This window comes from Perna viridis, chromosome 1, assembly GCF_037379345.1.
Source record: "Perna viridis isolate PV_CMFRI_1.1 ecotype Kerala chromosome 1, ASM3737934v1, whole genome shotgun sequence".
NCBI classification, from domain to species: Eukaryota; Metazoa; Mollusca; class Bivalvia; order Mytilida; family Mytilidae; genus Perna; species Perna viridis.
In genome coordinates this window covers 26,632,448-26,646,308 of record NC_142445.1, presented here as the reverse complement: position 1 = coordinate 26,646,308, position 13,861 = coordinate 26,632,448, and the positions used below count along the sequence as shown (strand labels likewise).

Genomic DNA, 13,861 nt, shown 5'->3' with positions numbered 1-13,861 from the left:
GATGATACAGGCCATCTCTCCACAACTTGTTACTTTTGTATGGATTTTTGCATTTTTTGCAATGTGGTTTTGAATAGAAAGCTCCATTATCATAGTGAATCACAAGGTTCAAGATTAATGAGGCCAGATACAAAACATTTCAGTCAAAATTACTGAATGCAAGTCTTATGGGTAAGATATCTGTGAAAAAGGAGCCAGAGTGTCGCTTGATAGAAATCATGTAGTTGGCAACTGGAAGAACTATCTTGTAAAAACAATTATGAACCTTAAATTATGTAAATGACTGAGCAGTTTTGCCATATTTTCTTCAGATTGCCTACCAAGTTGGTTGCTATGACATAGCTAAGCAGGCCTGTAATGTGCTGTGGGACCACTTTGTAGCAGACCCACCAGAACCTGAGAGTGTGACTTTCACAACTCAATCTGAGGGACCACTGTCAGTTTCTCTCATGAAGTAAGTAGCAAACAAAGTTACAAAGATTAGTAAATTGTCACTTGGTCATTTCAAAATGACCATTGTCTATTTTCTAGGGTAAATATTTTTGGCTTTTAAAACTGGCTTTGAAGACAGGCCTGTGTGACACTAATCCAAACAATAACTGTCTTATCAGATATAGAAGAGGGCACTTACTACCCCCAAATTCATGCATATTCCTTCAATTTTTCCTCTTTTTTTACTTGCAGAGCTTATAAAAATTTGAAAGCTTATATATGATAATTATCAGTGATTGGTTTCACAAAAAGGTTGTAAGTGTACAATTTAAGTTTTTAAATATTCATAATAGGAAATAGCATTGTGACATGACATTAAGTCAATACTTACTTCAATTTTTCGCTTAAAACTTTTATTTTTAATCCTTTGCAATATACTTTTTTTACATGAATGATGAAAGAATTGGTTGTCATCTCATCAAATTGTATGCTACTAGTATATTGTACCTTTTGATTATCTGTAGATTGAACCAGAAGGTAGTCTGTCTAACATCACCTGTTCTGTTGAGAACATTCTTGACCAGTATTTTCATTAATGTTGACATCAGTGTCAGAGAGGGACAACTCTTCTGTGATGTCATCAATAACAAGGGACCATTACTGAAAGGACAGGTACTATCTTTTTAGAATTAACCCATTATTAATGTGCATTATGGGAAAACATAGTAAAGGCACTTTATTTGTGGACGTCTATATTCTTTTTTTCAATTTTTTATTTGTGAGATAACAGTAAGTTTTTAATTGAAATTTTAAAACATTTCATTAGGAATTTGAATTCATTGATTGACCTTACAACGAAAACCACAAAAATTAGTACACCATGAACATTAGAACTTCTACTGTTACAGTATGATTACAATTTAATGTATGTAAGCTGAAAAGATACCACATTAAATCTGGGTGGAGCTATATTCAGATCTTGAAATTCACTTGGGGAAAGTCTAGAAAATGGAGGAAAATACAACAAAAAAGAAAAACAATACTAAGATACTGGAAGCAAACACACAGTCACATTAAACATGAAAAATTATCAACTCAAACATCACCAAAAACTCAGCATGGACAAGATGTACCACAGGGTTAGCTCCTTCTGCTATTTTACAATAGGTTACATTTTGTAGCAGTTCAATTTTACTTTTATATTGAAATCAAACATTAAGATGGTTCAACAATCATTCATAGCTGTATACATTATGTTTGTCCTTGCAAAGAAATTATAACATTGTTTGTTATTGACTATTACAGTATAGAAGATTGAAGGAGTGTGAGAAGATGATAGTAGCTATTGAAATGGCAGGATGGTTGAATGAAGCCAACTTAGCACTTCAGGCTGTTGTACAGTGTTATGGATTACTGGCTCCTCTGATCTTTTATAAGATTCCTTCTGTTGCTGTTGTACAGGTAAGCTTATTGTGTTCTGTCTGGGAATGTTAGTACATAGCAGTAGAAATGCAAACTTAACTTACAAATCTTTGCTTGGTTGAAGCAGTTTTCATGGTACATTGTACATGTATAAATTTAAAGTTTATTTCAATAAAGATCAGCCAACTTTGATACCCCAGAAGCTAAACTTATTTAAAATGATCATCATGTTCATGTTCATGTTAACAAACAAAACATATAAGAGTGAAATAAAGCAACAAATATATACCTGCATGCAGACTCTCACTGGATTTTTGGCAGGGTTATTCTAGAATTATTATAGAATGATGAATGTTGGTCAGGTGGGCAGACGGTGAGCAGGCGGGGTAAAATATTTTTTGCAACATTTTTCTCAGTAGCTATAAATCACAGCCACTAGATATTTGGTATGAATCTTCAGTATGGGGTTCCATATTGTTGAATGCAATTTCAGGTCTGTCGCACTTCTTCCTGTTTACAGCAACCTGGTCATTTCTGTCTTTGACCCATTTTTACAAACAAAGCTTACAGTAGGCTTCAATCATTTTTTGAAGTGTGACAAAAATAAATCATATTGTTCTTTTTGTTCTTTAGGTATTACAAAGATGCCATGCTGTGCTACAAGAGATTCCAACTGGATTACGTCAGAAAAGACAACAGAATATTGCTGATAGTTTACATCACATGACTGCCTGTATCACATATCACATGGCTAAGGTAAAGGGAGCTAATCTTACTGTCAGTATGAAATCAATTTTAGTCTTTTTATTTTCATATTTTCTATAATTTTCTATTCGTAAAATAAGCAGTAGGTTGATTAATATTTTTGGTTTTATAATTTGCTTCTGACCCTTACAATATCATAATGAGTTGGTTAATGCCTTGGAATGGTGGTAATAGGCTGAAACTCCTTATGAATTTCTTAACTTTCTGTAGTTTAGTATATGACCATAGAAGGTCATTTGATGGACATTGGCTAAAACTCTTCAGATACTAATTTGCTCTGACATGTTTTACAGGAGGTCAGTAGCAAATCATCAAACATGTGTATTGCACAATTCACCATTTTGAAGACATTTTTTTCAGGTCCATACACATGTGATCTCACCCCTTCTTTGAAAACCAATATACAATATTTTTATTCAACTGTGACTACGTGTAATAAAGTCTACATTTGAAAGAAAGACCTTTGGCCTTTAATTAGCACTCCCTTTCAAAAATCCTGTGTATAGGCCTGTTTCTTAAGAAAACTACTAACTCAAACAGATTCAAACAGTGTAGTCAGTGTATTAGTTGAATCGTTTTATGCCTGCTTTTTGTGATAGGTACTGAGAACTTGGGGACAGAAAAGCCTTGCTAACAATTTTAATGAAGCAGGAAAGAAACTTTTGGCCATCGAGTCTCCAGAAGATGAGAAAAAAGAACAGAAAAAGAAGGACCAGAAAGACCAAGGAATAGATGATAAGGTAATCGACCAGTCTGTTGGAGAACCAGAGCCTGAATCAACAGCTCCACTTGCAAAGATGAAGAAGAAAATGAAGAAAACATCAGGTGGAAAGGACGACTCGGATGCTCCTTTGAATGAGGAGTTGAAGGCATTGGTGGCTCATATGTACAGTTTGTCTAAACAGAGTAAGATTATTTAAAAATAAGGGTCCAGCACCACAAAAATGGTATATTACCTAAGTCTCAGAATATTATTGACTGTTGGTGATATCTGAAGATTTTAATTGGAGTTGCCAATGGGCATTCAGAATATTTTTAGACTTCAGTATTTTTAAAAATTCTGTGGTGCCATGGCCATATTAACAGTAGCTTAGAAGACAAGATTATCTATGTAGGCTATTTTTGTGTTTCTTTAACAAAGATGGTCTGTAACATTTTATATTTTTTAATTTTTTTTCTTATTAGAAAGCAATCTTTCATTGAGCTTAGCTGTTGCAACATACATCCATAAGAAGTCTAGAAATCTTTTTGTGGTGAAAACTAGCTTGAAGGTATACATCAGTATAAATTAGACTCATTCATGACTGCAGACAAATGTGAATTTAAATAGTGATCAAGTTTAAATTTTAAATTGCCATGTACATATCTTATGGAAATACTTTTTTGTTTCATTTAAGAGGCTGGCTGTCCATGTGAAAATTAGGCAGATCATATGATGTTGATATAGAGTAAATTTTATCCCACTAATTTTTTTGTTTCAATGTAATGTATACATCATTTGTATATCAAAAAGAAAGATTTTTTTAAAGGGACAATGGATGGTTTGGAAAACAGTTTTTAAGTTTTGCACAAAAAGAAAAAGTTATCTCCTTTTTTCAATGAATTTCAATGCTTTCTGTGTGAAAGGGATACAATTTTTTTTAAAAAACAGAACCCACTGCCTGGTTTTTGCATCGATAAAACAAAAATCTCTGAAGCATTAATGATGTATCTCACTCTTTTATTACATTGATAGTAGTGATTTATCGAATGTTCCCTGTGTAAAAAATTTCAATAATTCACACTGTAAAATAAATTTGGTCATTTCAATCTGAGACTTTATCCCACCAAAAGGTCGCTACATGCATATCAATTAAAAATTTAAAGTTCATGTTGATGATAACCAAAATATAATCACTTGTGCCAAGAAGGTGTAAAGATTTAACTCATACGTGGAACAAGTTCTGCCCACTCGTTAAATCTTAGTTTTCTTCGGCACTTGTGATTATATACTTTAGTTATTCACTCTTTTATTTTTTGAAATTGCACTCATTGATAGTTGCACCACATTTTAGCTGCAGATGGAGAACCCTTTGGTATGTTCACTTGTTGTGTTCATTTCGACATATTCAATGATTATTTGATGTTTTATAAAAAAATTTGTGGTACAAGAATATCATTGTTTCATACAATGACTAGTGATATTTTTACATATTGAATAATGGTAATTTTAAATACTTCAAATCTCTACACATAATCAGAGTTTTTCAAGTTAAATAACAACAAAATGTAGTTGTCATATTTTGTAAATAAAATTTTATTAGATTTTTCATTTTTAAATGAAGCACTACAGGAGAATTATTTTCTTGTGTAATGACAAGTTGGCTCCTTAATTATTTTCTACAATGTAGAAGTTATATGGTATAGCTTTGTCCCTCACTTGATTTTTAGGTGACCTCTCTTTGCTCCGTGATGATAGTCCATGTACACCAAAAATGGACTTTTCAGCGGAATCCCAACCAGTGTATACTCGCAGGAGACGAATGTCTCGTGTACATGGAATTAGGTCAAGCAGTAGGGATTCGTCATTTCTATAAAACTGAGTGATGTTTTCATGAACAGCACTTTTCACTTGTTGAATTAATTTGAATTCAGGAAGAAAAATGTGTTGTTTCTTAATATTTGTTTATGTACATTTATTACTGTTTTTATGAAGTACACAGCCAAATGTGCTATCTATGATAAGCATATGGTGCTCGATTTATGTTATAATCATATAGTAATCATATGATAATTACGTATGGTAATCATATGATAATTACATATGGTATTCTTATGATTCTCATATGTTGATTTTTGCTTGGAAACATGATTATCATATGCTTGTGAAAAACATATGAGTATGAAACATATGATAATCATATCATGCTTGATTCATATGATTATCATTTGTTGCACACCATATAATTCTGATGTGTGGCACATTTGGTTGTGTATATCTTTGGTTGTAATAAGAGGCATGCAAGTTTATAGTATTGTATAATATGATTATAAAATGCATATGATTTAGGATACATTTTGTTACATGTATTTATATGAAGTTGTTTGTACTTTCATTATACTAATGATAATTTCTTTACTCCATGTTACCTTTTTGAAATACTAAGTTTATTTTTTAGGCCAACTGAAAATTATTTCTTGGTTCTGAAGCTTACCTTTGCCTCTGAATACTTATTTTTATCCCCATATCATTTAAATAAATACAAAAAAAACACCTCCTTCCTCATTTTTCTTGGCTATGCAAAAAGCATTCCCATTACTTTTTTAGGGGGAGGAAGGTGGTGAAAAATTTAAAAAGAAACATATATCTCCTACGTTGCTTTTCATAGAAATGGCACGAGAATCAAGAAATTAACTTTAAATGGCCTTACACTATAAAATTTTCTTAGAAAAATGAACCAAATTTCCAAAAATCATATTTTTAATGTTAAGAAAACCATACACTTGACTTACTTAAGAAGTTTTGTTTTTGTAATTAAGGTTCGTTTTCATTGATGTAAATCTTCATTAGAATGAATGTTATTCTAACATACAATATAAAATTGTTTCTCCTTAACACTGTCTATCTAAATAATTACTATACTTTATTTTTCAGCTCACTGTGAGCATGAGTTGGCAGGTTTTGAAGACCCAGTAGTGTTACATGCCTACATAGCTTACTGTACTTTATTTTTCAGCTCACTATGAGCATGAGTTGACAGGATTTGAAGACCCAGTAGTGTTACATGCATACATAGCTTATCTGCCCAGTAAACTGGCTTACAGAGAGGGTAGGTGTCCTTTATTTTCTTTTTATTTTCTTCTCTTTTTAAAATCCAAGTTGTAATCAATTTTAAAAAAGAAAACAATGCAAAGATCTTTGAAATTGTATAAATATGTATTTTATACATATAGTATTATTGCATTAGGTTTCCCATTTTGGATTTGTTATTGGTCCAAGGCTACCTATATACATGAAGACCGAGGCACATCCCAAGTCCTATATAGCTAGCCGAGGATCAATTAATCAGCAAATATGGATTACAATTAAGCAAATAGCAAGGTCCAAATATGTATTTTAAATTGATATTGGAGCATAAAATGAAAGGATTATATGTCATGAGCTGAAAATCTATCAGTGGTGTAAAAACTGATTTTATTTTATCTTTACATAGTCACAAATCCTGATGCAAAGAAACAGCTACCATAATATTGGACTGGTCAGAACCAGGGCAATATGGACATGAAATGGGTTATTGTTTGTAAATAAGACTTTTCGTTTTGAGGTGCAATTATGATTGTTTTTATATTGTAGTGGTGAAGTTCAGAAAAAGGCCTCGTTACTTGGAATTCTTCGTTCAGGTGGCACAGAAAGCTTTGACGGAAGGACTTTACTCACAGGTGGTTGAGTGGTGTGAAGACTCTACCAATACACTTAACAGGTACTGATTAACAGTTATATAGATATAGGCCTTGTCTACAGCTTCGAAGGTTGCGAATTTGATATCTAGCCTAGTCATACCAAATACTTCAAGAATTGGTAGTTATTGACTTCAAGTTGGAATTATGTCACAGATTAGGGTGATATTTCTCTCTGAGGACACATAAAAAATTAAAATATAATATCTTGGGCTGTATTGCTTCCTTGCTATACCTTGTATATGCCTATGCTTTTAACACAGATAATTATTACAAAGTCAACTGTAAATAGATTTAAAAATGATTGATTTCTTTACAGACGTAACGACCATTATCTTGGTATCAAACAACAAGGACCGATGGGTGGACCTCAGGATGATCCAAAGAGGTTTGCTGTTGCCATGGCAGAGTACAGTAAGGAAAAGGTAAAATATATAAATTTTGATGTATTTGTTTAAAAAAAAAAGCATCATTTTACCAGTGGATAAATTTGACTGTAGAAATTAGTTTTTCCCTTGGAGATGAGTTCACGTCATCATTCATCCCAGATGTAAAAGTTGTACAGTAATTTTTTTAATTTAATTTTATTTTGCCAAGTTTGTGTCTGTGTCATGACAACACTATTGCTTGTTTAATGAATTTGATAAGTACAGAACGATTCTTGGATAAGCTTCCTGAAATAGGTTGCTTAACATATTTTTCACTTGCACAAATAAACACATAGTCTGCATAGATATATTAATTATTACATATAAAGAAGTTTTCTTATGTGCATAGTTCTGTGATGATTCTTGGAGTTGGACTTCAGTAAGTTGTAATCAGGAGTAGTAATCTTTAAAATTGAAATACATAGTATTTATCAGGAAAAAAAATAATCTGATACTTTAAAATATAGTTCTTACCATCAAAGGTATGGTATGGTTTGGTGTCAAAGGAGTTTTTATTTTGGAGAAGGAATTTGAGACATTAAGGAGGTAGACCTAGGGTAAGGGACATAACTCCTGAAATCAGTGATATGTTTGTATTATATTCAATTTCATTTAAGCATATCAAGCTTTCATTTGAAACAGAATAAAATCAATCCAAGTTATTTTGATGCTTACTTGAGATTGTTGTCAAATGCTGAATACAAACATTCCAATGATTTGTAAGAGTTGTGTCCCTAACTCTAAGTCTACCTCCTTAAAGTGCTTTTTTTTGTTTAACAATACCCTGTGATAATCTTGTCAAATTGTAGTAAATGTTTTGCTATCTGCAGTATTGTGGACTAACAAAAGAGGCATTATTCTTTTCATATAGAAACTTAAATGTGCTGTGATAACACCATGGTACATTATATATATATATATGTATATATTACATTGTTTCTTTAACTAATGCATAATCTCAATACACCATTGATTCATTATATCAATGATAATACAAAAATGTACTTTTCATAATCTTAAATTTGGACAATATTAAAAATTCTTCAAGAGCTATTTTCTTATACTTTTTGGGAAGAGCTGTTTGATGACTTTCGAATTTTTATTCATCTCTAAATGTTCGATGTTCTTCCTAATTGGGTAAGAGCCTCAGAATGATCTGAAAAGATTTGCTTTGGCAATGTGTAAGACAATTTAAATCATGGGTTGAATAAATGTATTGCTGTGTTAGCCTTTAAAAAAAAAACTTATCGGTAAATTTCACAAAACGTCAACAGCGTAAAATTGACCATAAGTTTTGATAGAACAATGAGGAATATGTATTGTGGCTTCAGAACTTATGGTTGTTATTGACTTACAATTTTTTGTGACATCTATTCCATATTTTAATCATATCATTCCAATTATTCAATGAAGCCTGTATAAACCAAAAGGAAACATTTTTTAAAATTGACATGCTGTCTCCTCTGTCATTTAGGAAGGAGACCATTAACTACTGCATAGAACTACGAGTGTTGATCGATTTTAACCTAAAATCGGTTAACCGATTATTTATCAAAATTCAAAATCACTGTTCACACTTCATGTTAACATTTTGTGACTGTTTTTCTTTTTTAACATCAAAGTTAAAGCTATAGACCACAACTGAGGACTGTTTTCATCATTTTTACTCTATGTATCAACATTTCCACTTCAAATAGGATTTGAAGTGGAAATGGCTAAAAGAGTTGAAATTAAAAATGATTATTTATATTAAATAGTGCAAATAATTAGTATTTGTTGATGTTTATAAATAGGTACACATTAAATTGAAAATTAATTGTTATGCTTAACTGTTATAAGCTTTAGCATAGTACCATGAGTACATAGCATAGTACCCTGAGTGCATAGCATAGTACCTTGAGTACATATCAAAGTACCATGAGTACATAGAACATTCGATTATAGTTGATAATCGGTCGGATACCACAAACCAAATAATTAAGGATAATTGATTGATAATTTTAACTGATTGGACAACACTACTTTGATCCCAATTTAACATTGTGTTTAAAGTGTAAAATAGAAAAAAATAAATGACTGTGAGTTTAACAGTTTTTATATATCTATTTTAAATGCAAGCCTCTTCAGAAAACCACCAGAGTATGTATATTGCTATTTGATTCTTTTAACAGTTTGTTTACTACAATTATTTTGTTATTTATAATATTGAATGCTGTTTTCATAGAGTAATTGATTGGATTGATTCACTCTCAAACTAATTGTCAAATGATAAAAATTGCTGTGAATCAGGCCAGATGTATAAGTTGATAGATTCAGAGAACATTTCCAATGTTTACTTGTTATACTAATGTAGTAATTCCAATCCAGTCACGAGGCAGATTGATGATAACTTTGCATGTCCATTAACACACCTTTTGGCCAGAAATAGGATTTATTTGGATAAAAACTTGTTGAAATGTTGCTTTTAACAGAAGCTTGACCACTCAGGATATTGCAAAACTAATAATGAAAATGAGGTTGGAATTTTTTTCACTTGAATTTACTTGGTCTAAACATTAACATGAGATCAAATATTGATGTTGACTAGCCTATTCAAAATGAAGCTTTCAGATAAAAAACAAAATATTGTATGTATCATTTGTCCAAATATGGTGTTTTAAATTAAAAATTTTAATTTATAAGTTTATGAGGACATGCGTTTCCACTTACATGCTCCATAAACACAGGTCATTGATTGTTTATGTAGTAATAATATTGCCATATTCTTTCACTTTATTTTTCCTCACATGCTAGTACTTAATACCCTAGCTACATAGAAATGTTGATAGTGATTATTTTATGTGTTTACAGGAAGGAGCTGCTACAACTTCTACAAAACAATCTAAGATACAGACTGCTGGTACTTCTAAAGCTTCTGGGGCACCACCAGCTTCTAAGGCTTCTCAGATACAGAAAGGATCTCCAAGCAAGGGAAAGAAAAAGCTCAAATATAAGGTTAGATTTACATTTAAGAAGACTTCTTTTAAAAATTTTAATCATAATGCTTCATTAAGGCATCATTAAAGTTGAACTTGTTGGTTTCCTTATATTTTAAAAGAAAAACATACATCATAAAGAGTACAAGTGGCATAAAGAATTTCATCTTTATTCAGAACATAAATTCTGCATTTGATTCTATGTAGTAATAATTTTGAAGAAAAAAGTTATTCGTAAAATATATCAGAAGAATTAGCCTCGAAATAGTAAATGCAACCAATTATGACTTTGACCTTATGACCTTTATTTCAGCCAATGGCAGCCACAGCTAGAATAGCTAATGATGTTGTGAGACAGGCCCAAGAAGAAGCTGAGATTAAGGTAAACAGAAATGTTAATTTTTTATTTGAAAATAAATTAGAAGATAACTTCTATTCTGTTTTACTGCTATTTTGCTTAACAGTTAGTTTTAACATAAGTCATTGAAGAAGAATAATTTTAAAAACAAAAAAAAGCAAAAAAACAAAAAAAAACAAACTGTTGTCTTATGTCAGTAGTTATCATCCATTTTCTCACAATGCAACGAATTAACTTTTTTTTTTACTTTTTAGGCTATAGATACTTGTTCTAAGTATTTCCCAGAAATCTTCAGGATGTCACAGAAAAGGAAGAAGTTAAGAAAATGGTGTATTGATGAGTTGCCATGGAGATGCCAGGTAAACAAGAAATATATCGTTTTCATTACCTACCTCTACTATGCATAGTTGAGTATATCTGATTGACATAGTAAATGTTCTATTAACTATTCATGTGAAATATGTGATTGTTCAAATATTATTTTTTTCTGATATATTTCATTTTTGGATGAGTTTCAAAAAAAGAAACATGTGCTAAACTCAAAAAGTAGAAGAAAAGACATGTTTTGACAAAGACTAGTGATTCATTCTATGTTATGATATTTATTTTCAGATTCCATTTTTATTCTATTTTATGGTATTTTTTTTTTCAGATGACAATTATTCAGGGAATTAGCCACTTCTCTAACTTTCTTCATAAGTTAGAGACCAGAGACAAAATGTTAGGAGCCCACAGTAGTAATCTGTACAAGTAAGTTTATAATGTTTGTGATGTAGACATTATGTTATGCTCTAAACATTATTCAAGGTTTATATGACAATGTACTCATAGTGCTTGTAGTAGTAAATGTTATATGGAAATACTACACAAAAGTAAAATATTACATGAGACCCAGTCAAGGTTGATATATTTTAAGAGTGTGGTATTCTGGTTTAACACTCTTTACTACAAACACGATGTGTTATATTATATCGAAAACAACCTGGAAAGCAATATCCAGTTGAGAGGTTGACATATCCCAGATACTGTGTGATGTATCCGGAGGAGGGAGATCTGTCAGGGATTTTCACATTTCATCTAATCATTGTTTAGGGGGTGGGCAAGTAATGAATAGACCAATATAACTCGTGGTGATGCAATGGAAATTCTTGTACTTTGTGTTTTTGTACGATGTTAAAACTTCTGGTTATAAAACACAGAACATTTTTAACTTTATTTATCAATTAGCTAAATGTTAAGTCCAATAAGTTCAGAAAATTTAAGTAACATTTTCAAAATTTAGGGCAGATGCACAGTTAAGGTTATCATTTGGCTTTAAACAAACTTTAATTTGTACTCACAAACTTTGTAATATTGTCCTCTAAAAATACAATTATTTTTTTTTTTGCAGAACAAACTTCTTGGACCAGGAATGGTTCACCTTTGAGACTTCTGGTACTTTGATTGTCGGTTGGGAGGGTGGTCCTAGCAGGAATGTAGACACAGCCCAGAAGGACCAGAGAGACCAAAGAAGGAAGGATCGTTTACATGATGGACTAGACCTAGCTGATGATAGACCAAGGACCACAGCTACTGGCATTGAGATAGCTGCTGCTCTAGCTACAGGTAAAGTTTCTTAAGTGTTTGATTTCAGTTGATTGAAAAGAAAAGAAAAAAAAAACAGTTGAACAAAACCATCCCTGCTGCTGTGAAGTTCAGATTTAATGACAGTGTGAGGGAATTGGTGAAAAGACTTATAAAAAAACTTAATGTAAATGTGGAAATTTTTAGTTTGGCTGCTTTTTGCTAAATTCACAATCATGAAATATACACAAAAATAATATCTGAACTAAATTTTTTTGCTTGATTTGTCCAAAATTTTTTATGTCTGACTGTGAAATCTACACCCATGTTAAATCTTTGACCCAGCAAAAGCAAATTGCAAAAATAACACTGTATACAAATGTCTGTGTTTACAGTATTCATACTTGATTTGTTTCAAGCAGCAATTTTTCATTGATATTGCTATAAAATTTCTATCCATGTATTCACCAAATATTTGTGAGGTTGTTTTTTTTTACATTACAGGAGCTCCCCCACCACCTATGTTCTCCTTTCCTCCTGAACAAGAGGACACACCAAGGACCTATAGATCTGAGGCCAGTGATGCACCTCCCAAACCAACACATAAAACATCAGACAATGCCATACTGTCAACCAAAAATACTATTGAATACCTAAAGAAATCTTTCTCCTACTTCAACAGAGCTATTGTAAGTTTAATGTGATTTTAGGCTTTGTCTACAAGGGATGCAGCTAATGTCTCGACCAATAGAATTTTTGATGCAGCAATTTGTACTTAATTATTAACTACTTTGAATGAATAAAAGTTCAAACAATTACTTCTGAATTACATACCTCATTCTAGACAGGACAATGTTTCTTTCCCTTATTTATACAATAAATACTACTGACAAATCTTAACAATAAAAAAATTTTTAAAAGATAAACTATAAAGTATTTACCTGACTGTTAGAATGGGATGAATATAGAAAAGTTGACAGCCCAAATCTTGACAGCATATGTTTTTTCCATACTAATGTTCACTGAAGTATGGCAAGGAAAAATTGTATTTATTTAATGGTAAAAGTGGAAAAACAATGCACTTTTCAAACAGCCTATTTCAACACCTTTGATGTTTGAATATCTTCTAAATGAATGAATGCTTTGACAACAGGTGCTTGCCCACAGGGGACAACACTGGACATTGCTACAGAACTCCTGTCGTGCCTTGTGGAACTGTGCCCATACAGCGCTACTGAGAGCTGTCAGTTCTCAGCTGGGTGGTGAAGAAGGTCTCGTCACTGTAGATGAACTCCGAGGACTAGTCTGGACCCCAATGTACATGGCTGCTGATGCTATACTCGATATGATGGTCCAGTTCCAAAATACCTTAGAAGCCCAAGCTAACAAAGTAGGTTTACAAATCCTATCAAAAATATTTTTTTAACAAAGTTGATAATGCATCTGCTTAGCTCTTCACACTTGCTCTTGTAACTCTTAAC

The 13,861-nt window shown here is 31.9% G+C and overlaps 1 protein-coding gene across 7 annotated transcripts in view; it reads left to right on the top strand.

Moving 5' to 3' along the window:
• LOC148627998 (cilia- and flagella-associated protein 54-like) overlaps positions 1 to 13,861 on the top strand; it is a 51,892-nt gene that overhangs the window by 13,389 nt on the left and 24,642 nt on the right. For 3 of the 7 annotated variants that reach the window (XM_088583017.1, XM_088583008.1, XM_088582988.1), the window contains 16 exons: positions 312 to 454; positions 957 to 1,104; positions 1,738 to 1,893; positions 2,488 to 2,610; positions 3,219 to 3,525; positions 6,336 to 6,428; positions 6,953 to 7,079; positions 7,376 to 7,481; positions 7,834 to 7,863; positions 10,335 to 10,478; positions 10,773 to 10,841; positions 11,072 to 11,176; positions 11,470 to 11,567; positions 12,208 to 12,422; positions 12,885 to 13,069; positions 13,534 to 13,770. In XM_088583017.1, coding sequence (XP_088439143.1) covers positions 312 to 454; positions 957 to 1,104; positions 1,738 to 1,893; positions 2,488 to 2,610; positions 3,219 to 3,525; positions 6,336 to 6,428; positions 6,953 to 7,079; positions 7,376 to 7,481; positions 7,834 to 7,863; positions 10,335 to 10,478; positions 10,773 to 10,841; positions 11,072 to 11,176; positions 11,470 to 11,567; positions 12,208 to 12,422; positions 12,885 to 13,069; positions 13,534 to 13,770 — 2,286 coding nt within the window. Of the gene's footprint in view, positions 1 to 311; positions 455 to 956; positions 1,105 to 1,737; positions 1,894 to 2,487; positions 2,611 to 3,218; positions 3,526 to 4,673; positions 4,695 to 5,049; positions 5,173 to 6,335; positions 6,429 to 6,952; positions 7,080 to 7,375; positions 7,482 to 7,833; positions 7,864 to 7,951; positions 7,967 to 10,334; positions 10,479 to 10,772; positions 10,842 to 11,071; positions 11,177 to 11,469; positions 11,568 to 12,207; positions 12,423 to 12,884; positions 13,070 to 13,533; positions 13,771 to 13,861 lie in introns of all 7 variants that reach the window. The other 4 variants (XM_088582979.1, XM_088582960.1, XM_088582970.1 and 1 more) reach the window with 3 other exon arrangements.